This window comes from Tauraco erythrolophus, chromosome 3, assembly GCF_009769465.1.
Source record: "Tauraco erythrolophus isolate bTauEry1 chromosome 3, bTauEry1.pri, whole genome shotgun sequence".
Classification (NCBI taxonomy): Eukaryota; Metazoa; Chordata; class Aves; order Musophagiformes; family Musophagidae; genus Tauraco; species Tauraco erythrolophus.
Window position 1 is genome coordinate 5,980,164 of NC_141467.1, and position 25,798 is coordinate 6,005,961.

Consider the following 25,798-nt stretch of genomic DNA (forward strand, 5'->3'; position numbering starts at 1 on the left):
AGTTTTGTTCTATTAACCTTGAGTGTGCTTTTCTGACCTACGAGCTCGTTTGTAGCTTACTGATGTCTTCCCTTCCAGCTGCCTTCCCCTTAACCACCTGGCATCTCTGTACCTCTCTGCTCTTGAAAAAAAATGACATCTTTGAAGTTTGAGGGATATCCCTTTTGTATTCAGCTCTCACAATGATTTTGCTTTGAGTGCATCTTTGTCAGGAGATATGCTAAAACTGCTAACATTTTTCTTTGGTTTAGTTGAGGGATGGCTGAGAGGGCAGGAGATGTCCATGTGGTGTCAAACGGAAAGCTTGAGGTAGCTCCGAGTGACCTCTTGAAAGCATCCCTCCGACCTAGGAATGCTCATGGTCTCCTAAAGGCAATCATTTGGAAAGGGGCTGCGCTATCCGGATTTACACTGCCTGCTACGTTTCATGTAACAGAATCACTTTGGCTGTGTACTGCTGCAGGTTCTTGTTCTGGCCTTCTACAATTTTTGTTGCTTCTCCATTGACCTGTTACACTAAAATCCACCTCACTGCCTAACAAACTCTGCTCTTAATAACTTAAGCTTTACCTATAGGGCAAAGCCTGGACAGTAAGACATGTTGAATATATATTGGCTTAAATAATTTCCTTACTGACGTGTACTCTTTGAGCTTTGCTTAATTCTGAGCATGTTACAAACAGTCAATTGCCTAAAAGTGGAGTGTTCCTTTCCAGCTTTACCAGTGAAGATATTTGCATTTTAAGTCTAGAGTTGCAAAACTTAGTTCTGTGCTTGTACTCGGTGCGTGTTAGGACAAAAATAAAATGGAGGAAGAGCTGAAAGAAACCGTTTGCATCACTTGAGGCCCAGTGGGAGCTTAGGGTCAGGACCACCCTGAGAATTAATCAGTTTACTGGAGAATATGATAATACAAGGAAATGATGGTATTCCAATAACGTTTTCTTTTCTTTTTTTTTTTTTTTTATTAGTAGCAGAAACTTTAAAAATAAAAAGAGGGCGAGAGAAAGCCTGGGAGCAGAAGTGGCCTGAAGGGGAAGTGACCAAGAGCAGTGTAGAAATGCAGAGGATGGTGGTTCGGCAGCGCTGCTTTGCCGCATCTTTGTGTGAAGCTCCTTTCTGCCTTGAGGAGGGGGGAGAGAGAGATCACAGCCCTGTGAAATCCAACCTCTTAATGCTGTTTTGAAGAAAACAAAATAGTTCTGGGCCTTTCACTTTCCTTGCGGATTGAGGATTTTAAACAGGAAAAAAAAAAAAACAAAACAAAAAGTGACTGTAATCGCAAATCTGAAAGCGGCGTGCGGCCTTTCTTGTCATTTTTAACAAACCAAAATGTCACAGAAATCTGCCTGGGCAACCTTTTGATCGTGCTGTGCCCCAGTGCAATAATTATAATGCAGAAACAGCTGATGGGTCACGTCTCCAGCCCTGCGCAGAGTTATGACTTGCTACCTACATTCCATGTTTAGCTTTGAGCGATCAGATGGTGCAAGCAACGTGAGCTAGCAGCGCCTGGGGACATGCAGCCAGGCAACACGTCCTTTCCCTCTGCAGCTTTGCTTTCTTTTCTCCACTTCTGTCCCATCCCTTCCCCTTAAGGTGATGCATTTTACAATAAATGCTGCTCTCTGGAGAGGGTCAGCTGCCTGTGCAGGAGCATGTGCGCAATTCCCACTGTGTTGCCTGTTAATTCCAAGGGCCCAAGGTTTGTAAATATTGTTTCTAAAGTACCTGAGGACTCCAGGTGAGCTGCTTGCCCTACTTACTGGGGACTCTGGAGCTGTGCTTGGTACATGTGGTGGCACACAAGTGGCAAACTCTTTCAGTATTGTTACTGATGCAACTTAACGAAGCATGAGTTGTATTGGAGGGGGTAAATTTCGTCTTTGTGCATGGGGAAAGGGTCATTTACAAATGTTTATGAACAAACAAAAAAGTTGAAAATTATGCTTGATTCAGCCCTGTAAAGACTGAGGGAGGTGGGGAGGGAGGGGGATATTTCGGACTTGTGTTTGTTTTGTGCTTAGCACTGTGCAAAAAGTACACCCAGTCCTTGATGTAGGAAAAATTGGATAGGTAAGAAGAAGATTACTAACTCATTGCCTGAGACTGCTCTTGCTCTGTTGCTCTGCTCTTCCAGGGATGCCATGAGAGAGGTCTGGTGCAGACATTTTAACTGTGGTAGTTTATTGTGAACTTATTTTCACTGGATTTAATTGGAGAACTGAACTTCAGGTAGACTTTTAAAGGATAGGAGTGTTCTTTGTGGCAGAGGGGTTGCAAACGAGCTCTGAGCTGGAGAGAAGGGAGTGAGGGATATCGGGAGGAGAGAGTTTGGAGATGGTGCCGGCTGTGGGTTCGTTCCACTACATCTTTTCATCTTTCCCTGGTACTACAGCACCGCGGGAGTAGAATTACCGACAACATTCTTGGTCAGGTCTCTCATCCCTCACTCAAATAGAGGGTGTAATTTGACGATGTCTCAGCTTCCCTGTGTGAAGGCTGTTGATGAAACTATATGTGTGTATGTTTTTAAGTGAAAAACAACAAAAAACCCAAACAAACGCAAATCCCAAAGGAGATCAATTCCGTGATCTGGGATCACCGTGTGGTTGTTCAAATGCGAGAACTGGCACGAGGCTGGAGGGAGAACGTGTGGCTGGAGCTGCAGGGTGAAGCAAGGACTGGCAGTCTGTCCTTCTGAATGACAGCCGTGGCTTACATCAGGTTAAATCAGTCTGTACACTGCAGGCTGAGGCGAGGCAGAATGGATTAAAAACAGGTTTTCACTTCTAGCCTTGAGTTTCCTCGCAACTGCACTCCTCCATCTGCTTGCTTGTATCTGTATTTGTGCATCTCAGCTGCCGGGAAATACAAGAGACATCTTTTTACAGGACAGTTCTCACAAACTTTAGTGTTTCCTAAAGTTTTCCGTATTTGAACTGCTGTGTTCACAACTTTCACAAATAGATTTTGAATCTGGATTTTTGTCTCCTCCTTCTCCATCTGTATCTGCCGTTATCGGCTGCAAACAGGTTAACAGCGAGGCCTGCTGGGCTGCTTGATGGGTGGCCGCCTGGCCCTGCCTTTGGGCTGATGCAGATCGTTTCTGTTGGCCAAGGTTATCTCCCCGCTGACCTTGTAGCCAGAACTGAGCCTCTCGGTGGCATGGTAATTGTGAAAAGCAGGGCTCCTGAAAGAATTCGTGAAGGCTGGAATATCCTTTCTGGTTTTGTAAAAGCCATGTTTTCTTTTCATCACTGCTCTGAACGAGGAAGGACAGTGAGTGCCTTGATGTTGTTTGCCAATTCAGAGACGGTCGTGTTTGAAGATTTTTTTTTTTCTTCTAAAATACACTGTGGAGACTCCCCAGATTTAGCACGGCACGAGGCTGCCGTACCACAGCTCGTCTCAAAAGCCATGTTTTGCTCCGTACTGTCTCGATTGTTTGCACACTGAGCATTGATAGGTTGCTGTACGTGATACACCGCATCTGATTTCTCCCTGGCTGTAGCCTTTCATACCAGAACGTCTGTTTTCTGGGTTGTAGTTGGTTCAGTTTACTGGACTAAATAGGTTTGCATGCTTTTGGGATGAAGAGGGACTTCTGTTAGCTGTGTAATGGAATGAGGCACGGGGATTAATGGGGGGAATGGAGAGAGAGGGAGGAGTCGGGTGGGTTTCCTTTTTTTTTCTAGAGGCATCAGGCTCCTCCCGTAGCCAGGGAGAGCATAGTACATCGAACCTAAAGACCTTTAAAGTACATGCTGAAATGGATGCTGGGAAGATACAGTACAGTGCTTGGGCACAACTCCAAGGCTCCCAAGGCAAGTAATATTTAAACAAGCTGAACAGCCCCTTTAGGCAAGCAGCAGGAAATCCAGCACTGAGCTTTGTGTTGTTGCATGGTCAGCAGAAGATAAAAGCTCGGGCTATGCAGCTGGGGTTCCCTCCTATCACTGGATGGCAAACTGTTAAGAAAAGATAAAAGGACAGAAAAGAACAGGGGGTCGTCTTATTGAAAAGCATTCCTTCATATTTTAAGCCGTCGAAGTACGTTGGGCCTGGTGTAAGTCAGAAACGGCACCACCGGTCGCTGTGGTGTGTGCTGGAGCTTGTACATCATTTGGCAAGCGAAAGGTGAACTCATCCCGCGGCTTCACCAGGGATAAATGTTTAACGTGGGTAGGATCGTGATACGCATAGGTGCCTCACTGTGAGCCTCGCAGCGGCCGGGAGCTTCCCAGACTTTTTGAGGAGGAGCAGGGTGTATAATGGTGGGTCTGCTGCTGACTGGGGGTTTGATTCTGAAATGCAACCAGCATTCAGCCATATACGGCCTTTCCTGGTCCTGCTTTCTGCAGCTGATCCTCGGTTGGGGACTATTTCAACAATGAGGAAGAGAATTCAGATGAATGAGATTGCTAGTTCGTCTAGTCATTATTTACTGTATTCCTCCCCTCTGTCCCTCCTTTTTTCCTGCATCACAGTGCTGGTGTCTTGGGAAAGAAAATGCTTCAGAGCATTTGTTACCAATTTAGCAGCAAGTACGTGCTCAAGTTTGGGATTTCTGAGGTCTGTGTGTGCCATATGTAGGCAAAATGTAGTATATGCTAGTTCCAGTAGAAGGGAACAAACACAAATTTGCTGTTCTTCAGATAGTATTTCTTTAATCTAGTGAGACTTACATTTGTGCAGCCTTTTTGTTTTGGTAAGACGGTTAACTGTCCTCCCTAGGGTGCCTGATTGCTTATCATGAACTAATCAGTCTCCTGGGTATATGAAGGGATGAAACACTGCCAAGATAGAGCCTGTGACTTCCCCCAGAGGTGTGATAACCCTCCCAATTACCCCACCCTTTGGGGAGCTTGCTTACTGCTATTTTAAAGACCTCGTCACTTCAGAAATTATCCATGTTTAGAGATTTTAGGAAGTTTTAAAGGGGTATATTTACTGAGGAACCTTTGAACTTGTCAGCTTTCATATTTTTTATGTCAAATCTGTATTGAATAACGTTTCAAGTTCGGTGTGAAATAAGCTGAACGTGTTGCTGCTGCCACTTGTGCTTATGGAAGTGCCTGCCTCCATATAGCTTCCATGGCATGCCAGACCCTGACAGATGAGGAAAGGGCCAGTTTCTGTCTTCAGCTGTCAGTAAGTAGGGATGACGAAATCTTCTAGCTTCAGAAACCCTGTTTGAACTTTAGATGAAGGAAGGAGTGAAACAAATCTGGTGGTGACTCTGTTCTAATTTTTGGTAAAATGATAGTTGCACATTACCATGTGTGAAATGAGTGGGTAGATTAAGAAAAGGGTTTTTTTTTTTTTTACAGTGAAAAATAATTTATTTAGCTGGTGGTTTTGCTTGCTTTCTCCTTGTAGTTTCTTGTTTTAACTCATTCAAATACACGCTTGTCTGCTCTACAGGTGAGACAGCTAACTTGATTTCTTGAATTCTTCTCTTGTATCTCTTTATATGGAATGGTTGAGCTCCATAAGGCATATAAAACTTGGGGCAAAACAATAATGTCTGAACTGGAAGTGGAAAATAGCTTGTGCTATTTAGTATCTTAGTGAAAGTTCGAGTTCTGGTGTTGAGGTTTTCTTTGTCCTTTACTTTTGCTCTGACTGAACGCCATTTTTATGTGAAGTTTGGAGGATGGGATCTGTCAGTTGGGTAGAAATACAGTTTGTTCCTATAAAGAGTTGTAACCTAATCAAATAAGAGTATCAGATTTTTTTTTTTTTTCTTTTGTGACTGTTTTAGAACACTTTAGGTCTTGGACATCTCTGGTCATAGAATAGATTCTAAGTAACCTCAGCAAGATTAATGTAAAAGTATATATATATATACACTGTCTTAAAACTGTAAAGCAAGGTGATTTCATTTTTAGAATTAAAAGGAAGTGGCTGTGTGGCTGTGTATGTATATAGGGCTGAGAAAATATTCGTGTGGAAACATCACTCCTCAAAAGATGTATGAATTTCAGTATCATAGGTCTGATTATGATACTTCAATGCTGCTTCGCTGTGTGTGCATATATGAAAGTGATTAGTCAAGGTTCCTCTCGCAAACTCTTGCTGTCCTACTGCAGAAATCGGGGTGGGTGTGAGTGGATGCACAGGCTACTTGGTCACCTTTATCTTTTTGTTCGTTTTTTCCCTATGATGAACATTTGCAACTACTACTTTACCTAGAATTGGATCGAATCTATCCATAATTCATGCTAGTTTGTTTCAGGCTAACGTTTTTGTATATTGTATGTCAATGGGAGTCAGCAGAAGGAAATGAGGTTCTCTTTTCATGTATGAATTGTGGGAAGAATTGTCTGTATCATCTGTTTGATGGCAATGTGTGAAGCACTAGCGGTGGAATTGGTTTTTTGGAAGAGGAGGGTGGTTTTGGACTAGCAGCAGACATTTTTGGCTGGAGGAATAGCAACTTGAAACTTCACTTACTGAAGAAACCTGTTCACAATTTTGTCTGTTTTTTTTTTTTTTTCTTCCCCAGCGTTCCTGAAATAAACTTCCTGCAATTCTTTGCAGTGTGCAGGTGTCCAGACTCCCCTTCACTCATGGTCGCCTGTGCAGCTCGTAAGGCGACTGAAGGCTGTACCTAAAATTCTGCCAGCAGTGTTGGGCACTGCAGTGGTCTTGATATAGTTGCGGTGGACACCTTGTACAGCTACAGGCTGTAGCATCCCCTCCTAGTCCGAACAGCTGAGTATTGCGTTCCAGGAGTCTACACGTGTGGAGGACTGCCTGGAATACAAAAAGGAAAGCTGCAGAGATTGTAAGCTGCTGCTTGATCCGTGTGGCTGTTGTGCCGAGGAGCATCAAAACTTTGCTGGATGGATCCGACAGCTCGTTGCAGAGTAGAGGGTCAGTCTCACTGGTTATTTGCAGTTATTAACCTTAGTGGATTTTTTTGCTGTTTGTTTGCTTTGTTTTTGTATTTTTCTCTGCGTGCATAAGAGGATTGTGGCCTCTCAACCAGAATGCTCATGTTCAGGAAACTTAAGGCTGTTCCTACTGAAGGGCTTTGAAGATCAGCAGGCGTTTCCTCCAGGGTTTACAGCATTGTTGGAGAAACCAGTTGCTGCAGAAGTCTTCAGGCCTGTCTGCCCAACTTTGGTCATTCCTTACCTCACCAACACATGGATTATACTGTTTGCAGACTGTCTAAGCTCCACGATGACCTCCATGGATTCCTCATGAGCTTTTACAAGGCCGGGCCTGTGTACTTTGTAAAATCCTTTAGAAATGCCTGCTAGGCTTTTAAAGTCCCAGAGCAAAAGCTATACTACAAGGAACTTGGAAGGTCAGCAGCTGGATGTGGTTGTGGATGAAGGGGGATTTGTGTGTGTGTGTGTGTGCAGTTCTTGTTTTGAAAATATGTCTTTTTCAAGTCGGAGGTATGTCATTTCTGAGAAGGTTTCTTGTACTCATCTGGTAAAGCTGAGGGACTTTTGAGTTCCATAAGAAAAAATTGTCAAACTGGATCCCTGTGCCCTTTTTTTGCATGTGTGGTGCAGTCTATGAAAATTAACAGATGCTGTTTCATTTTGTAGGGTGCAGGAAGCACCTCCCACAGGTTAGTTTCGCTGTGTGTACTTCAAAATAGAAAGAAAACTGGTACTGAAGAATACCATAGACAAGTAGCACTGCTGTTTAAAATTTTCCTAGTGACTTTCCTGTGAGGATCTCAATTTGGAGAGGCTTGCCGACACCATCTATTGCTGTAATTAATTCACCTAACTAAACCAAGAAAGAAACGTTGTATTTCAGAATTTAGAGCTCGGCAAACAGCCCGGAAGGCTACCTGCCCAGCTGTTACAAGCCAGTGGGTGTGCTCACAAGACTGTGGCAACTCGTTCATCGGTGATGAGAGAGAGACATTTTTCTCAAGGCTGGGTTCTCCCTTCACCTGGAGGAAGCAGTAAAGCTCAGTTTGAGTGATTTGTGGTACTCTGGCAAATACATATCTAGAATAACCCCAGATAAAATTAAACAGCCAGCTTGTATCTTTCAACTCGGGTTCAAAATAACAGGAGAATGGCAACCGATGGTCATCTATGCTTAATGTCACGTGGAGTTGATGTCGATGGTGCGTATCTGTTCCTAGTCCTTAGCAGGCTTGTGGAGGTGGTTGACTTGGGACCTGTTTGTGCCTCATACGGTGCAGAGCAGGGGAGTGGCTTTGGCTTGTGGGTCTGTGGAGGATCTACCTGGTGTGGAGACACAAGCTAGGAAGGAGTGCTACAGGTTACCTTGCTTATGAAAAAGCTGCGTAGCCGCTTTGGATTTTACAGTGGGAGGCTGGCATTACAAATGCCTCCTAGGCTGGATGGGAGAGCGAGGGTTGTACAGCATGATTCTGAATCCTTTTGCTCCAGCGCATCTCTCTTTCCTCCCTGTGGCATGTGGTTTCCCCTCTTAAAATTTCAAGCTATAACTCTCTAATTAAAAAAAATCTATTTCAGGGGATATGCCTGTTTCTGAATGCTTTAAATTGTCTTGATTATAGATTTGTTGTTGTTGTTGTTGTTGTTGTTGTTTGGAGAGTGCAATAGGGGGGATAGTTCCTGTGCTGACCAGAAACAGAAGACGGGAAGATAATGATGTTAACAAGGTGGGGGAGAAAAGGAGGTGTTTGTTTAGAAAAAGCCTAGTCACTAAAGCCTGTGGAGCAGAGGAACCCTGCTGATAACACAGATGAAATAGTCTGCCTCTTTCCTAACTTTAGAGGAGTGGAGCTTTGTAATAAATGGCTGCCATGTGGCAGCTGTCTCCCAGCTTCGTGAGCCTGGCAGTAGTTAATCCTGTCAGCAAGTCATACTCCCTGGAAAAGAGCAGCGAGAAGAGCTGCAAACTCTTGAATCATTTTCTCTGCAAAATATTTGCGTGTTGAATCTCTTACCGCTTAAATGAGTTTGGTAATTTGGTGGAGGTTCTCATCTTTAAGTAGCATTAGAGTGCAGCTGTGTTGGCTTTTAAATAAAACGTTAGAAACGTGCTGAGATGTTGTGATTCTTTTCCCTCTTTCAAGAAGAAAAAAATCCATTTCAGTTTTGGAAGGTATATGCTCCAGGGTACAAAACGTGCCGTGTAAAGAAGGGACGCTCTGTGTTGCTAACCCTGTGTGCTAAGAAATTACAGGTTGAGCATCTGAGATCATGATTATCCTTAAAAGCTTGAGGCTTTAAAATTAATCTGTTCACTTTAATTTGCTTTTTGTATTTTGCTGAGCACGTAAAGTTTCTGTCCTTTCTCCACAACCTGGAAAACTAGAACTTTGACTTCAAAAAGCTAGGAGATTTTCGTACAGTAATGTAACACCATCAGATTTTTACAGGGCTTGTGATAAAATCGTGATGGTTTGACACTACCACCAGGAAATGAGTTTTAATCCTTGTAATTTCTACTCTTTATTTTCTCATGTCTTGCATCGTTTTACTGCGTTCTCGTGCGAGGCGTGAAGTGCTTTGGTGTGCTACCTGTTACGGTGCTCCAAGCGGAGAGGGTGCGGGCGTCAGGCTGCAGAGGATGCACTGGGGGCTCTGCTGTAAGCAAACCAGTGCTTTCCCCCTTGAGCTTGCCTGTGCAAGGAAATGTGCTAGCATGTGGATGCTGTTACAGTGGTGAAATGCCGTGTGGGACATAGCTACTCTGAAAGGAAAGAGTCTTTTCCTGGTTTAGGGTACTATTTCTAGAATGGTTTTTGTAAAATTGCCCATGCGTTCAAGCCCTCTGTGAAGCTCTCCTTAAATGTGTCCTGGAGGAAGAGGATCACAACCAGGGCGCCGCACAAGAAGCAGGGCACTAGGACAGGAGATTTTCTGTATCTTCCTCAGCGTGATTCATCCTGCCCCTCTCTAATCCCTGCTGAACCTGTCCTGCTGCACACACGCAGCTCTGGCTACGTGTGAAGAGCAAGGCATGAAACGTTTGCTCGTTTCTCCCTCCAGAGATTTGCTTTAAACCTTTACTTTGAGTCCCAGCTCCAAAGCTGCCCTTGGCTGAGCTGCTGGCTGTCAGGGCGAGGGATGGGGACCGGGATGGGGATGGTGAGAGGCCATTCCTCCCTCCCTCCCTCCCTCCCTCCCCGACAGCTGCAGGCGCCAATTGCCAGCGAGCAGCCCGGCCGCATGGTTTCATGGCTTTTTCTTCCTCTCGTTACTGTTCCTTCTTGTTTCCGTGATGCTGTGTGGAGGAACAACCGGATGGATTGTCCCCTGTTGGGATGGGTGCCTGGGCATCTGCATGGCCAGTTGGTACGGCGCAGGAGCCTCTGTTTTTTCAGTGACACTGGGGGCTGTTGATGGCAGGCTGGGGCTGTGCTGCTGTTGCTGCACAGATGCTTGCTCTTGGCCCACCTTAAAAGGACAAGATATCCCGTGGTTTAGACTGGCCATATATTGTCGGGGATGTCAGCATCTCCGTCACAGCTACCCGGCTGAGCCCAGCGTCCCGCTTCGCTCGCGCTGCGTCCCTGCAGCCTCTCTTCTGTGGGAGCTGCGGGGTGCTGTAATTCGGAGTTTTTGGAGGGGAGGTCGCTTTTCTTCTCCGTTACTCAGAAATGTTTTCCATCTGGCTCTCCCAAGTGCAATCCATCTAGCTCACCCCTCGGGCTCTTGGACGAGTATCCCTCCCATTCCCTCAGCACACTGCTTGCTTAGCCATGTAGGTGATGGGACATCAACCTAGGGCTTCCCCCCCAACCAGGGTTTTAAGTTAACTGGGTTTGCTGGGGCAAAGGAAAAGTATAAAAAAAACCCCCAAAACAAAACAAAGCCCAAACCGAAGCCACAGAGCTACGTTTTAGGTTGTTTCCTCATTTTACATCCCTCGTCCCCTCTTGTTTGTGCGAGGCGGCAGCCGCAGCAGACGAGGTTTTGTGTCTGGGGTTGCCGGGGCTCCCCTCGGGCAGCGCGCCTCCCCTTCTCCGGGGTTTGGCAGGGAGATGCGCACAAGGGGGTGCCCGCCGCTCCTCGCTTTGGCTCCCCCTGCCACTCTGCTCCCTTGCCTCATCCTCGGCTCCTTCGGAGCCATGTGGGCTGTGGTGGTTTTGGCTGGCAGAGCGACTCCGCTCGCCTGACCTGTTTGCCACCTTTGCGAGACACCTCCATCCCGCCCGCGGAGGGAAGAGCCTTCAGGGCCTGCTCCCTCCGATCCCTGGCTCTGCTCCGGGCTCCCGCCCTCTTCCACACTGCATCCCAAGACCGTCCCCTTCCCCGGTGGGATGTAAGCCAGCCCTGGCCCCAGGGAGAGCAGCGGCCGGAGCGGGGAAGGCCGGTCGGTGTGGGGAGAGAGCCCGGGCGGTGTCCGAGGAGCGCCGCCCCGCTGCGGCCGGTGCCAGCCCGGGAAGGGACTTTTCTCGGGTCGCCACTTCATCTGAGGCGAATAAACTGGAGTCGAAGCCAAGAAACACATCGACTTCCTGGAACTCTGCGAGCCGTCCGCACAGCTGTCCCCGCTCCCCGAACACATGCGAAGCGGAGCTTATAAGGACAGACAGTATTGCTTTTGTGTCCCTCCTCAGCCAGCGGGGAGGGGGTGTGCCGGGTAAGGCCCAGGCCCCCCGCATCCCGCCCGCATCGCCGTGGCTCCCGGGAACCGGGCAATCGGGCCTGGCTCTCGGGGACTGGGGAAGGCTCCCGGCACTGGGGAACTGGGCCTGGCTCCTGGTAACTGGGGCCTGGCTCTCGGTAACTGGGGAATCAGGCCTGGCTCTTAGTAACCAAGGAATTGGGCCTGGCTTTTGGTAACCAGGGAATTGGGCCTGGCTCTCGGTAACAGGGGAACCAAGCCTTGTCCGCATTGGCCTCCTGAGGGCTGCATGGGCAGGCAAGGATGAGAATGGAGAGGCGTTTGTAGTTGTCCACACGGGAAGGAGCGGAGGATTGTCTGCTTGCAGCCACTTGTTTCGCTCTGCTGTTGGCCTGGCTTTGTTTTTTCACCTGTCCAAAAGTGATGCTCGCGGCCCCAGGTTTGTTGAACCATCTTCAAGTCTCAGTATCCTTTCTGCTTGAACAAGCTCTCAGAGCTGACTGCAGTTGGGTGACAGAGGCTTCCTGAAGGGCCAGGTGCTCGCCCACAAGCTGATACAAGCCGTGAGGATGAGGAACATCGTAGATACTTCTTTGGTCGGGGGGGAGGGGGGCCAAGGTGTTAGAAAAATCTCAGTTCACCAGCAGCTGTTGAGCCTAAATGCGGCCACAGGTTACTGTGGCTCTTGTGGTGCCGTGCGTTTGGTGTGGCACTGCCATCCCTGAGGATGGCAGTGCTGGTCAGGAGCTCGGATCGAACCCTCTGAGGTGCCTGCTGAGCGTGCTGGCAGAGACCTGGGCTTTCCTGTTGGGAGCCACCGGGTTTTGCTTTCGCTCTCGGCGCTGCAGCAGCGTGTGCCTCGGTTCTCCTTTCTAGCCGAGCAAGACCACAGGCTCCTGCGCGAGGGCTGTTCCCATGGCACACAGCACTTGCAAAAGGAGCAAACGTGGGTACCCTGCTCGAGTTAGCAAATTGAGCTCAGAGCCAAGAAGATAGGTGTGAATGCATTTTATGTTAAGGCTGCCCGAGTCTCCGTGCATTGCTGTAAACCAGTTGGACCATACAGGCGAATTTCATCTAGGAAACCCCTGCTTTGCCAGTACGGCATCTCACTGTTACATTCATATAGCTTCCTTGTTTCCTGTGTGTTGCATCAATGAGATACCAAAGCATCATGGTGACTCAGAGTTGTCGTTCACTTAAGGCATTAACTATGTTCAAATTCTGGTCTGCTTTATGGAGAGATGCTTTTGGTCATCTGAGCCAAAGTCCTGAGGATTATTAGTGGTCCATAAGTCCATCAGAAGGTGGTTGTCAAAACCTACATAAAAACTACATGCGTATCTCACTATACACGCGAGGAAATAAAACAGGAGGAGTAAATATATTTGAATATTTAAAATTTAGCCTAACTGTTAGGTGGTGTAGCAACAGCATACAAAATAATCTGGAAGTGCAGGGGTCATCTTGTTCTTGTTTGGTGCTTCTTCCCCGCCCCATCCCCAAAACAGAACGTGGTCCCTAGTTCAGTTTTAAGGCAGGGCCATGAGCATGTGCTTCACTTGGTTATTCTGTGTCTGGGCGATGCTGTCAGTGTACGTGTTAGGTAAGAAAAGGCACGTGGATGTTGTGGATTTGTAATTATTTTAGGAAGCAAAGTGTTACACGTGCGCTAACACAGGTAAAGCACTTGTGTCGCTAATAGCTCAGAGAGTTCATAGCAAGAAGAGCAGTCTTGTCTTTTGGTGCTCAGGGAGTACCTTTCAAGAGATGTTGCTCCTTTTGGTTGTTGTGTTTTAGCGTTTGCTTTGTTTAGTTTTGTTTTTCCCTAGAGGAAACCAGTAGTTACAGGTGCAAGTTCAAAACCTTTGGGATAGCACTCTTAGTTTTTACCAAATGCTAAGCGAAAGAACGACCACCAGATGAGATACTCCCATGCCACTGTCTTTCTTTTATGCTTTGTCTTCCTTTCCCCATAGGCTGCTCTGTACTGGTGCTCCAGCAGTGGTGACAGTGAGGTGACGCTGCCAGTATAATTCTCTACCGCTGGGGTGCCGAGTCAGCACCAACCCTTCAGTAGCAAGGGCAGGGTTGGTATTAAAAAGGTCAGTCGGGAGAGCGTTTTTCCTTTGGTTTTCCTTTGCCTTGCGGCAGTGCTTTGAATAGTGTTAACCCTTTCTTCTTCCCACACAACGCCTTTTCACCCTCTTTTCTTCCTGCCAGCTTGGATGCAAAATCACGTTCAGAATGGAGCGCGGGTGATTGTGCGTGTCTCTTGGGGTGGGAGCGACCGTTTGTGCTTGGGAGTGTGGCCATGTGCTCTGGGAGTAAAACCTGCTTCTCTGTGTAGAAGCTGAGTGGGAGAGCAGTGCATCGGAAACCACTTGGAGCGCGGCGTAGTGGTTTTTAGGTATTATAATCTCAAGGGTAAACGGTAAACTTTTGTTTATTCAAATGTGATATCCCTCTTTGAAGTTCTGTTCTCATCTAAATTTGTATACTAGAAGGTCTGGCCTTCATTTAAATGATCCTTGGGGTTTTTTCTACCACTTAGGAAAAAAAAAAGCAACAGTGGGAAAGCCTTGAATAAGCTAATAGCGTTGCTAAGATGGAAATGATGAAGAAGGCTCAGGATTCCTGTTTGGCCCTCACGGGAAAAAGTGGTTTGAAATGCATGTGTGTGTGGGTACACATTCCTAAAACTGTCATTTGTTTCCCCTGTTTCTCCTCCCCCCCGTGTTCTGCGCTCCGTACTACAGCATGTTTAATGAAACCCATAAAAGTATTTGGCTGAGAGTGCTAATCTTTCCCTGGCCCAATTAGCGCATGGCTTCTACTTTAACATTAATGTGGATTTTTTTCGGAAGGTGGAACAATGAGCAGCTTTGTGCTACACACCAGGTTTTCCCCCTCCTTGCCTGTATTGTGTGTTTCTTCCTATCTATTCCAAGGGGAGAGCTCATGTGCAAAGACAGCAGAGCAATCTGGAGCAGAGACTTGCACCAGCTCCCAGGGGCCAGGACGCGCTGCTCCGTGCTTGTGCAGCCACCTCTCGACGGCAAGTCAAGTGACTGTGACTCTGAAGACTCATAATTTCTTCTCCTTTCTTCTTCCTTCCCCTGTAGGCTGTGTTCTCCTTTTTGCTTCATCTGTGATGCTCCTCACCAGAAGGAGAAGCGGCTGTAGCTGTTGAGAGAGTGGTCTTAAACAAGAAAATTAAATAAAATATGTACACATAAGCGAAGAGGGGAAGTAACTGTTGATGGGCTCAGCTTTAACATACAGTGGAGTCACACTTTATCCCAAAGGAGGAAATAGGTCTAGCAAGTGTCTTCCTGTACAGACTGAATGGGAAGCAACAAGGCTTTTTTCTTTTTTTTTTAGCACTCTGCTTTCTCCGTGACTCTCCCATTAGCTGGTTATATGGGGCATCAGGAGCGGGCCTGTGTCAGGAGCTAAAGGCCCCTCAGGGTTCTCTGTGGGATCAGAGTTGCCCCAGTTTCATGGTTGCAGCAACACGAAACAGAGGGGACATGTTCCCACGGAAGAGCCAGGTTTCTTGGTGTGGCTGCGCAAAGAGGGCTGCCGCGATGTTTTGTTTGGTTCCTCCCCCAGCGCCACGTGTCTCAGCGCTGTTGCTTGCTCTCTGCTTTTTCTCCTTTTCACAGAGGATGGCGGTGACACTGGGGGGTTTCTTCAAAGTAGAAGATGACTTGAATGCTTGTGACCACTTCCCTGGTTCCTAGAGGCTTTGGTCAGATGTTGAATGCAACCTGAGGCTCCGCTGTTTGCCAGCTTATTTCCTGTTTGTCCTCTTTCCTGGAGGTCTTTGTTTTCTTTTGGGGAGAGGGAGGAAGAAGGCTTCATCAGCGTGACCTCCAAGTAGGGGCATCTGGTGTGAACTGAGAAGTTTTGCAGTCCTGAAGGCAGCATGGCATAGGGGGCATCCGTACTGGTTGCTGCCTATTTGATTCCCTGAGTTTCATAGGTGCTGTGGAAAAAAACCCCACACTTCCCCATCCTCAGTGATGCATTTATTTAAAGAAAAAAAGGGAAAAAAAAGCTGCAAGAGAAGTCTCTCTGTATGTTTCTGCCTCAAGGCGCTCTGCCGCGGGTTTTCCCACAGGAAGGAGTGATTTGGCCCAGTATTCTTATTGTTTCTGTATCCTATTGCAAATAGAAAGTTATGCTTCTGAGATCGGTGTGTGCTGCTCATGCAGTTGTCTTTGTTTCAGTGGTGCATTTTTGCTTCTTGCGAGAGAGTGGAAAATAAATACGTAAATAAGAACATGCAACCGTAACACCTATTTTTGCAGAAATTAAGTTGCAGTCTTTCAACTGCTTCCAAAATAGGAAACTTTTAATGTACAGAAAATGGTTTTAAAACCAAAATCTGTGACTATACATCTTTGTTTGCGTTAGCAGGAAGATGCTTAGATTCAGAAGCAAAATAACTGTTGGTTCATAGAAATTATGAAAGGCTGTAATAGCACAGTACAGAGTTTTCCTCTGGAAAGAAGAACTGAGAGCAAGCTGGCAGGTGTTTCTAAATGAGGAGGTAGGTTTGTTAATGTATGCATGGATGCCTGCCTCTTCTCTTTGTGATGAACATTTCCCATTTTCACGGTGGCTAAAAGCAGCACTAGGAATTCTGACTCTAGTTCTCTGGGAAGCTCCTGAGCTATCTTAAAGTTACCTTGACCAACACAGGAGTCTTCACAGTTACGCAATTGATTGACTTTTTCCAGGATGAATCAGTGGTGACATTAATGTCTTAGGTATTGACTGAAGGAGGAATGAATAGGTCTACTTTGGAAGGAAGAGTTGTTTGGTTGGTTTTTTTTAAGGACTAAAGCGCTTACTTGCATTGTTTTAACAGAAATCCCTCCAAATAATTTAAACTGATTCTTATTTTTGGTGGTACTAAGCAGATACAGCAAGCAACTTAGAAGATTTAGGCCAGTCTCAAATATAACTTTTGTGTTTATTTTATTGAAAATTAAGTCAGCTACCACATAGGTGGTTAAAAAAAGGCCGGGGGGGGGGGGGGGAGAAATTACTGTGTTACTGTCGAATGAGATGGACCTTTATTAAAAACAACAGCAAAGTTATAACGGCTAAGGACAAACAAAATAAAGACAAACAAACAGCTCCCATAATTACTGGAGAAAATGGGTGCTTGGCCTCACTTTGGATCAAGAAATCTCTGTGTTGCAGGGGCCACTAGTGTTTTCTTAGCGGAAAAGTACAAAAATGACTAGGGAAGTTACCTTGAGTTGTTCGGGTTAGCGTAAAAATAGTCATTTTGTCTGGTTTTGAAGATGTAGATTGAAAACAGTGTTTGTTAAAAAGTTGATGCTATCCAGAGCCTTGGATAGTGGGCTTAGTTGGGTCCTAGGATTTGTCTCTAGTCTGCGCTGGCTCACTGTGTCATATCATCCATGTGCCGCTCCTAAAAGGGTGGGTGGTTAAACGGAGGAAGGTTGGATCTGCTGCTTTGTCCGGCATCGCGTGAAACGAGGAACTGCATGACACGAGCCGGGCCCTTTCTCCGTGTCTGCCTTTTCTTGTGCGCTCTAAGGTGTCAGTAGTTGGGATAACGTGGTCATTTATTGTTTGCAAATGCTGTTCAGACATCATTTGAAGATGTGTTGCGTGACTGATTTGCATGTCATCCTTGAGAATATAGTTTTTTAAAAGGAAGAAACTCTGTTAACGGCTGTTTAAGGCCGATGGTCTCTGCTTCCTGAATAAAGGAAAACCTGTACTAAGTTTGCTGGATGAGATTTGTAAATCTGAGATGATGAAATGCCCACAGTGTGTTCATTTCCATAATGAAATAAATATTTTGCTTGTAAGGTTATAAAGGTGTATTTCTCCATTAAAAAAAGTATCACTAGTTTTCCATATTACAGATAACCTTTTCCAGAGGCTATTGCAGTGGGTGCTGCGGGCAGAGAACTCCTCTCTTTCTCATGCCTTGATCGTTCCCCATCACCTTAAAAATGATGTTTAACTGCCCTGTCATTCTGCAGCCAGAACAGGCATTCTTCCTGAAACCCCAACGATAGCATGATAAGTTTGTGGTTTCAGAAAGGGGTGTGGAGAAATTCTGCCGGCACGTACGGTGGTTGCTTGTCTTCAACTCATCTGGAAACCTTGGGCAGTGGGTGTGAGGAATATGCCAAATGGTCCCAGAAACCTCAGTAGTCATTTCACCACTGCTAGAAGGAAGAGAAAGGTCACCATGAATTCATGTATTGGAGTAAATGTTAATCCTAGAAGAAGAGAAGAGAGGAGGAGTGTGTGTGTGTGAAACTGAATTACTTAAATTCTCTAGCTGCAGAATATTCTTCCAATTTCTTAACCAAATGTCACGGCTGTCAGTGATACGCTAACTTGCTCTCTCCTCCTCTCCCTCCTCCTCTTTTTTGCTGGCTGAATACTGGGGACCAAGCCAGTAAGGGTTTCGTCTCTTCCTTTGCCCAGGTTTCACCACAGGCAGAGGCAGCAGCATCTCCCAGCCCAGTGCTGAGCCACTCATGGGAGCGGGCGCTTGGCTCCGCTGGCACTGTTTGTGTGCTTCTGTTGTCAGACCTGCATATCAGTCAGGGAGCCCTCAAACTAAAAGGCTGCAGTCTTATTTTACTAAAATGGCTTCCAGAAAAACTGACTCCCTTTCTCTTTTTCCCTTCTCCCTCGCATAGTGCTAGAGGGTGCTGCTGAAGAAGAGGCTGAAGAGCCAGACGCTACTATACATACTACACTAAGTGACGAGACCAGCAACCAAGAAGAGAGCCACAGTCAATCAGGGGATAAAAATGAAGGTAAGTGGTTTGACTAGCTAGCTCTGTGCAACTCTAAATTAAAGGCAATTAGGGCATTGATTAAGGCTCGTAGAAACATTTCTTATCCATCCATAGCCCTTATCTGTGTGAAGAGTATAAGATTCATTGAGCAGAAGCACTGGTGCATACGTTTCCATCCCCATCCCTAACCTTTATCTGCCTGAAAAGTATAAAATAGGTTGAGCAGAAGCATCGGCACATAAATACTTGACTACCACTGCAGGCTTCCAAACCAAGATTTTCTTGGCTCCCAGTAACTTGGCACCACATTAGTTAGCCTCAAAAAAGCACCTGTTTATAATGCTCAAACTTATCTTCCAAAGACAGTACTATGCAGAGATCAAATGTTGGGAGACAAACATGTTCCTCCTTGTTCACCCTCACATCCTCTTGTGTTACAGTGACTTTCTCACAACACACATTAAGATTCTGTGCTCTCCACCAGAGATGATGGAGCAATGGACTTGCAGGGTGTTCCTGTTTGTTTAGGAGACTTCTTCTGAAGGAAAGAAGTGTTGAATTTGAAAGTGTTTTCCTTTTCAGACTTGTAGAGAGGAGTGGAAGGCCTTAGCTGTGTGTTTGACATGTCTGTATGTTGAGAAACCAGAGATGAGATTGTAGGTGTGTGTTGAATTTGGTATCTGAGACAGGAGCATCCCTGCTACGTACAGAATGTGATGGAGAAGTCTGAATCTTGTTGGGGCATTAGTTGTGAATGTGACACATATGCTTCATGGGCTAATGTGGCTTGGTAGACCAAAAAGAAAAAAAAAAATCTACATAGATGCCAGCTGTGGCAGTAAAGAGGCACTTGGGGAGATTTGGGGTTTTGTTTTGGTTGGATTTTTGCAAATTTAGCTTATTCCATATACAGAGCTGGCTTAAGCTATGCTAGAAAGAGAACCCAGTACCCTACACTGTGTTACTAATGCCTTAATTGTGCGGTTCTGCTCAAAACACGTGCTTGCTTGAATGATTGTGCTTGCCAGAGCGTGCATTCATCAGTACTGCTCTAGTAGTTCATGGTGATCACAAGGTACCATGAATAATTCCATTTTACAGCAAGAGAGTTTAAGGTAGATCACTCTGTAAGCCCCATACTGAATTAAGGTTGAAAATGAAGGTAACGTGAATGTCGTAGGATGAGAAGAAACGTCCACCTTGTCCTATGTGTTCCAATGTGAGAAACTTTTCCTGTTGCAAGAATTCCCATTATTACGGGCTGTTGCCTGCACTCTGTGATGATCCAGCAGAGTGTGATGCAAGTTACAGGCAGCTGGAAATACAGTGGTATTTTATTTTATTTTCAGATGGCCTAGCAACTCTTGCATATGTTTTTGTTTTTAATTCCAGAGAAGCAGCTGGAAAGCTTAAACAGCTACAAGGTATCACCAAGTTCACCAAACAGTTTGGACGGAGCAGACTTGTCCTCCATTGACGCCATGATGTCAGCAGTGATGAATGTGGGGAAGATTGCTGAAAATGGCGGGAACTCTCAAAATGTCAAATCCCCCTCAAAGTCTCCTGCACCAAATCGGATTGGCAGGAGGAACCAGGTATGTAAACCCAAACACGGGGAGGGGGAAGAGGAGACAAGCAGCTCTTTTTTTTTTCCTTAGTGGGTATTTCTTGCCTCCACCATTGCTCCTTAGTGTATGTTTTTTGGTGATTCTCCAGAACGTAACTTCAGAAAACTGGGAATCGAAGGGGTCTATTTGCTTGGATTCGCATGTAAAACATTTGAGCATGAGCTCCAATGTCGTGCAATGGTGAGTGGGTCTAGCAGGTTTCACTAGCAGTGGTAAAGCCACCTGAAATTGCCACTTCTTCCCCACTGCGTCCTTTCTCCAGGCTCTTGCATTTCCGTAATCTGTTGGGGCACCAGCTCATTTCATGAAACTAGGAGAAAAGACATAGCTCAGAGAGGAACAGAGTGATGTGGTAGGGAGCTTGGCTCAGCCATCGTGTGGGACCCCTCATGAGGTGTGTGGCTGTCCCTGGGGAAGATCCAAGTGATTTAAGGTAAAGGTGGTGCTAGAATGAAACGTCCATCAGGATGCTCAGTTCACACGTGTGTAGTGTAAGGTGCCGGTACCTCATTGTCAATAAAATTATGAAGAGCTATTGCAGAATGCTTTGTACAAATCGTGCAGAGCAAATATATGTAGCTTTTATCAGTTTTTTTCCATTTACCAGTTGATGGCACCAGTTGATAGCAATATTGATCTAAACAAGTGAAAGGAGAGAGTTGTATCAGTTAAAACTGTGATTATTTATATCCATGTTTTTCTCCTGCTGAGCCATGCCCTACCAATGAAGGTGCTGCAGAACAGCAAGAAATACCCCAAATCCCTGTGTCCGTTTGACATTAGGGCTTACAGTGAAGCATGGAGAATTTGTAAATTAGTCGAGATGTAACAGGGACCAGAAAGGTTGAGAGGCATGACTCATGTGATGTTCCTATAGTAGTTTATTAATAGCTTGCTGAGTAGCTGCCCAGTTGACAGACTTATGACTTGTCTTGGATTTTTTTTTCTCCAAAGGAGTTAAAAGCCATTAACTGTAAGTGAACATTCTGAAATGAAGAGCCTAGCCAGTATAATGGCAACTGTGTGTGTGAGATTGTATTATCTACAACCTGACTTTAAGGTTTATTTGCAGTATTCCCACTTAGGGGCTGCCCTGGTTCCTTGATTTCATCGTGTGAAGTAAGTCACTGGAGTTCAGTTCAGTCTCAGTGGCAGTGCTGTTACACAGCTGTCTGCTGGAACACCATGTGGTTTGGCTTCAGGGAAGTTTAGTAGCGTTAGTGACCTTTATTCCACCTGATATTTCGATGGGCATCAAATCAAAGGAAGCTTGAGAGTAAATGTGACAGGATTAAGAGGGATTCTTACAGCATAAAAATAAACAAATAAATTGAAAACGTAGTAAATAGCCTGTTTGTTTTTACGCTGAAAGATGATTATCACCAGAGGGGCAAATGGCTACATTACTGAGGAAACAGAAGTGAGATGTGAAATATTAAGTGGGTATCAGTCTGGTTAGCAACCTCTAATACGGCGAATTTCCACTTTCAGCGTAGCAGAATGAAAGCACTGAATTGTTTCAGTCTGTAGCAGTGCACAGATCTCAGATTCTGGTCAGAATGTGCCCCTTATTATAATTTCCAGGATAATAACAGTTAGCTAGTTTTCTGGGTCTGACTGTTGTTTCCCATGAGTTGGCAGTGAAACATTTTGCCCTGAACCTTTGTCCCGAAGTCTATGGTTCTCTCTATAATGCTGACTTTATCTTGGCTCTAGTCTACCCATAGTCTAATAAACATGTTCTCCCATCAAGCAGCATCCATTTTAACTTCTTATTTGCTTCGCTCTTGGAGAGAATAAAAAACTGTGACAACAGTGTTTCTTGAGCTGGAGACAAACAAATAGACCTAATGCACAACTGCAAAAGTATTTGCCATCAGTTGAACGCAGAGCAGTCATGCCAGGCTGACATACTGAAGGAATAGTAGGTAACAAATTAGCTGCTAGTTTTATCTTTCAGTTCAGGAAGTGTGTTTTCACCAGCCAGGCTCCGGTGGGGTAACTGAGCGCTACGGTTTAAATTTAGGAGTGAGGGTGCTTTTACAGTAGGGATGCTAATGTTTTTTGGTCTGGATTGGGCCAGTCAGCAGCATTCCTGTTGTAGCCACCCTGGATTTGCTTGAGCTGTGTTACGGTATGCAGCATGTACCCTGTGTGACCACTGGAGAAAGTTTGGGTTTTAGTTAATAATAAACCTCAGATTCAATACTAATCAGCTCTGGCGGAGCTATAGTGTGTTTCTGATCTTTGCTTCAAGGTGAACCAGTAATTATCTTCTGTTAATTTGCTGAGTCGAAGAGCAGGCAGTCTAGAAAGGAGGCTTTGAAACAATTAAGTGCATCATGTAGAACTGTAGCACTCGTTGGGGGGGACCAAAAAAAAAAAAATAGTAGGTTGATAATTTTGCAGAAAGAACCTGGGGATTAAACACCATCTAAATTATCGGCACAGCTGCAGGGATTTTCCTCACAGTACAGTGTGTTTGTTCTCTGTCTTGAGCCAGCTTTAACAGGGTTGCAGTATAATTGGAGCTGAACATTACTCAACAGACAGGTTGCATATAGAAAAATCAAAGTTGTATAAGAGGATGGAATGCACATGTGCAAATTGTGTGTATATAAAAAGAGAGAGCACTGGGATAATGCATTTTAATTTTCTTGAGGTGTTCAGACTTCATAACGGCAGCCTTGCTTGCTTGCTTTCTAATGTTTTGTGAGTAATAGTATGTTAGGCCTTGGCCCATGTGCATGGCTTATAGTGATTAGCTTTAGGATAGAGAGCCCTGAAATACAGTTAGAAAAAGATTTACAAGATTACAGCAGGGAGGAGTGAGAGGACCTAATCCTTGCAGTCCTGGTACTTTTAGAAGTGAGGTCACAAGTTTTGTTTACTTCAGGCAAAATGGGAAAGTGTCTCTTTATCCAGATCCACAGGTCACTGAAGTTATAAAAGTATTGTGGCCCTATTTTTGAGAACACGGTGTTAGTTTTTTAATAGAGGACTCTCCAGAATGGTTACCCAAATCATGCAGGAGGGGGATATTCCTTTACTGAGACTTAAAATTCTCTAATACTGTGTCGGCACCTTTCCTCCTAATGTGCTAGAGAATTTATCACAGAGGTTTGTGTTAGTCATTCTCAGTGTTCTCCACAAATGCTTGTGTCGGACAATCTGGAAATGATTGTTTGATGTTAGTTGATGACTTTTGGGACAGTAGTAGGGGAAAAGAGCTGTGTGGAGAGAGGAAACGCACAGATACACTCATCAACTCCCTCCGAACTAAAGAGCTATTGAGGGTGGGTTTTCTGTTTTTGCTTGTTTTCATGACTTTACTAATGATACTTAAAATAGCCAGCAGAGAGGTTCAGAAGAACATGTCCTCTTGGCATAAATATTATACTTTCCCTTTGGTCATGAAGAAGTGGTTTTTATACCCTCTTGCTACCAGAAGTGTAGGTAACAGGTGGTGGGTCTATCTAGCTGGTGAAGATTTGCATCATTCTACAGCAAACAGGTTTAATTTTCAGTGCTAGACCATCTTCCTTTTAATGGACAGGCATTGATGCAGAAACTGCACCTGGGCTTCTTAGTGAGGTGGTGAAAATACCCTTTATGTCATGCAGTAGCCATCCTTGTGGACAATTCAGGCAAACAAATTTTTTTGCTTCCCAAAAAAAAAAGGAGTGGAGCATCTCCCTTATAAGGAAAGACTGAAGGAGCTGGGTCTCTTTAGCTTGGAGAAGAGGAGACTGAGGGGGGACCTCATTAATGTTTATAAATATGTAAAGTATGACTGCCATGAGGATGGAGCCAAGCTCTTCTCACTGGCATCCAATGATAGGACAAGGGGAAATGGATATAAGCTGGAACATAGGAGGTTCCACTTAAACACGAGGAAGAACTTCTTCCCAGTAAGGGTAACAGAACACTGGAACAGGCTGACCAGAGAGGTTGTGGAGTCTCCTTCTCTGGAGATGTTCCAAACCCGCCTGGATGCGTTCTTGTGTGATCTGATCTAGGTGGTCCTGGTCTGGCAGGGGGATTGAACTAGATGATCCTTTGAGGTCCCTTCCAATTCCTAACATTCTGTGATTCTGTGAAACACCTTTGGTTCCTGCTAGAGTGCCATTTCATCGTTGGCTGAAAGAGTGGCAGCTTGGCTCAGTGTCTCAAGGGCATACTTAAATCAAGTTGAGCTCTCCGGTCTGCTTCATTGTTTGTACTCGTGGTTTGACTGTGGTTACTCCTGATTCTCACCTGGGTGGAGAATAACCGGCTGAATAACCGGGTTCATGATGTGTTCTTTTTGAGTCACGTACGCTCCTGCGTTGTCACCTCTTTCTCTCGATGATCTCATCAGATCTTGCAAGCTTCAGAAGGGTTGGGCCTGGCCAGTGTGCCTGGATGGGATGCTTCCAGGAGAAACACAGGATGCTAAGGGAAATGGTGCTGGTGATTCAATAAACGCCGCTCTTCCTTCTGAGTCAGCCCCGGAGCAGAACGTACAGCCCCTAGAAAAGGGCACCAAGCTCGTGCTTTGCCATTGAGATGGGGTGGAAAACCTGAAGTCTTGACGACTTGTGCTTATTAAAGATCTTTTGGGAAGATTAGTGGCATTTGCCCGCATATTCTGGCGGTGTTCCAGTAATTACTTTCTGCTCACCTCAGTTCTTCCTGGCAGTTTGAGCTGGTCGCAATAATTGCCTTCACTTCCTGTCCTAAACTGCTACTGCTGAGTATCCGTGTGCTGTTAGAACAGCTGCTGTACTTCTGCGGTAGTTGAAATGGCGGCCCCTATTTATAAATTCAGAAGTTTCTGAAACTTCCCCTGAGGGATCTATCAGGATGATAAATGTGTACGTGCAAGTTGTTCTGTTAGCAGTGGTCTTTTGTACTTAGGATGAATTATATTTTTGCCATCTCCAGCAGTAACAGCTTTCGAGTTCTTTTTATATTGATATTCCTTCTGCTTTGTTTTTGTTTTGGTTTGTTCACAGGAAACAAAAGAAGAGAAGTCTTCCTATACCTGTCCTCTGTGTGAAAAGATTTGCACTACACAGCACCAGCTAACTATGCACATTCGTCAGGTACCAGCTCTTGATTCCTTACTTAAGAGTGTCTGGTTTGCCAGTGTGCGCTTTGCAGTGGTGAAAAACGTTTCCATGTGCAAACCAGAAGTGCTTCATTGTAACTTTATTCAATTGTTTTATTTTTATTTTAGCCTTCCCCTTAAAAAAAACAACCCACAAACCCAACCCTGAGGTGGGTAATTTTCCTCCCTTCCTTCCCAGCACTCCCCCCGCCTGCCACAGTGGCTCAAACAAGGATGTATGTCCTGTTCTGCATAGCTTAAGGTATCCCAAGGATTCAGAAAAACACTTCCATCATGAGGCATAAGTCTTGTTTTCTTATCCTGTTTGAGTACAGGTCCCTTTACTGGTCATGCAAATTAAGAAGCAGGAAGACAAAATTTTTAAAACCTCTCAGTGTAGAAGAGCATCTGAGTCCTTCGCAGAGTATAGCAATTTTGGGAGGCAGAATTAAAAATACACTTTCTTAATGGATGATGCACATTTTTGTCAGCTACAAGCCTCTTTTTGCTCCTCTTAAAATATATGCATACTTTATAAAGGAGGTTTGGCCTTTTCCGTGTCAGAAGGTTCTGCTTTGGATGCTAAGGTTGTGGTTCTCCTCTGTGAGTCCACTAGATACTTACAACCTCAGTTTTACCTCCTGTACTGTAACTGTTACTTTTTTTTTTTCTCCTTACTCTCCTGGATTGTGGGTTTTTTTTTTTTTGATATGTGAAGA

The 25,798-nt window shown here is 45.2% G+C and overlaps 1 protein-coding gene across 2 annotated transcripts in view; it reads left to right on the plus strand.

The window, feature by feature from the left end:
* The first annotated feature begins 6,517 nt into the window (after nt 1-6,517).
* Nucleotides 6,518-25,798, plus strand: part of RREB1 (ras responsive element binding protein 1) — a 79,455-nt gene continuing 60,174 nt past the window's right edge. For both annotated transcript variants that reach the window (XM_009990343.2, XM_086608435.1), the window contains exons 1-4: nt 6,518-6,882; nt 18,258-18,377; nt 19,752-19,954; nt 24,985-25,074. In XM_009990343.2, coding sequence (XP_009988645.2) covers nt 6,852-6,882; nt 18,258-18,377; nt 19,752-19,954; nt 24,985-25,074 — 444 coding nt within the window. In that variant the 5' untranslated portion in view covers nt 6,518-6,851. The remainder of the gene's footprint in view (nt 6,883-18,257; nt 18,378-19,751; nt 19,955-24,984; nt 25,075-25,798) is intronic.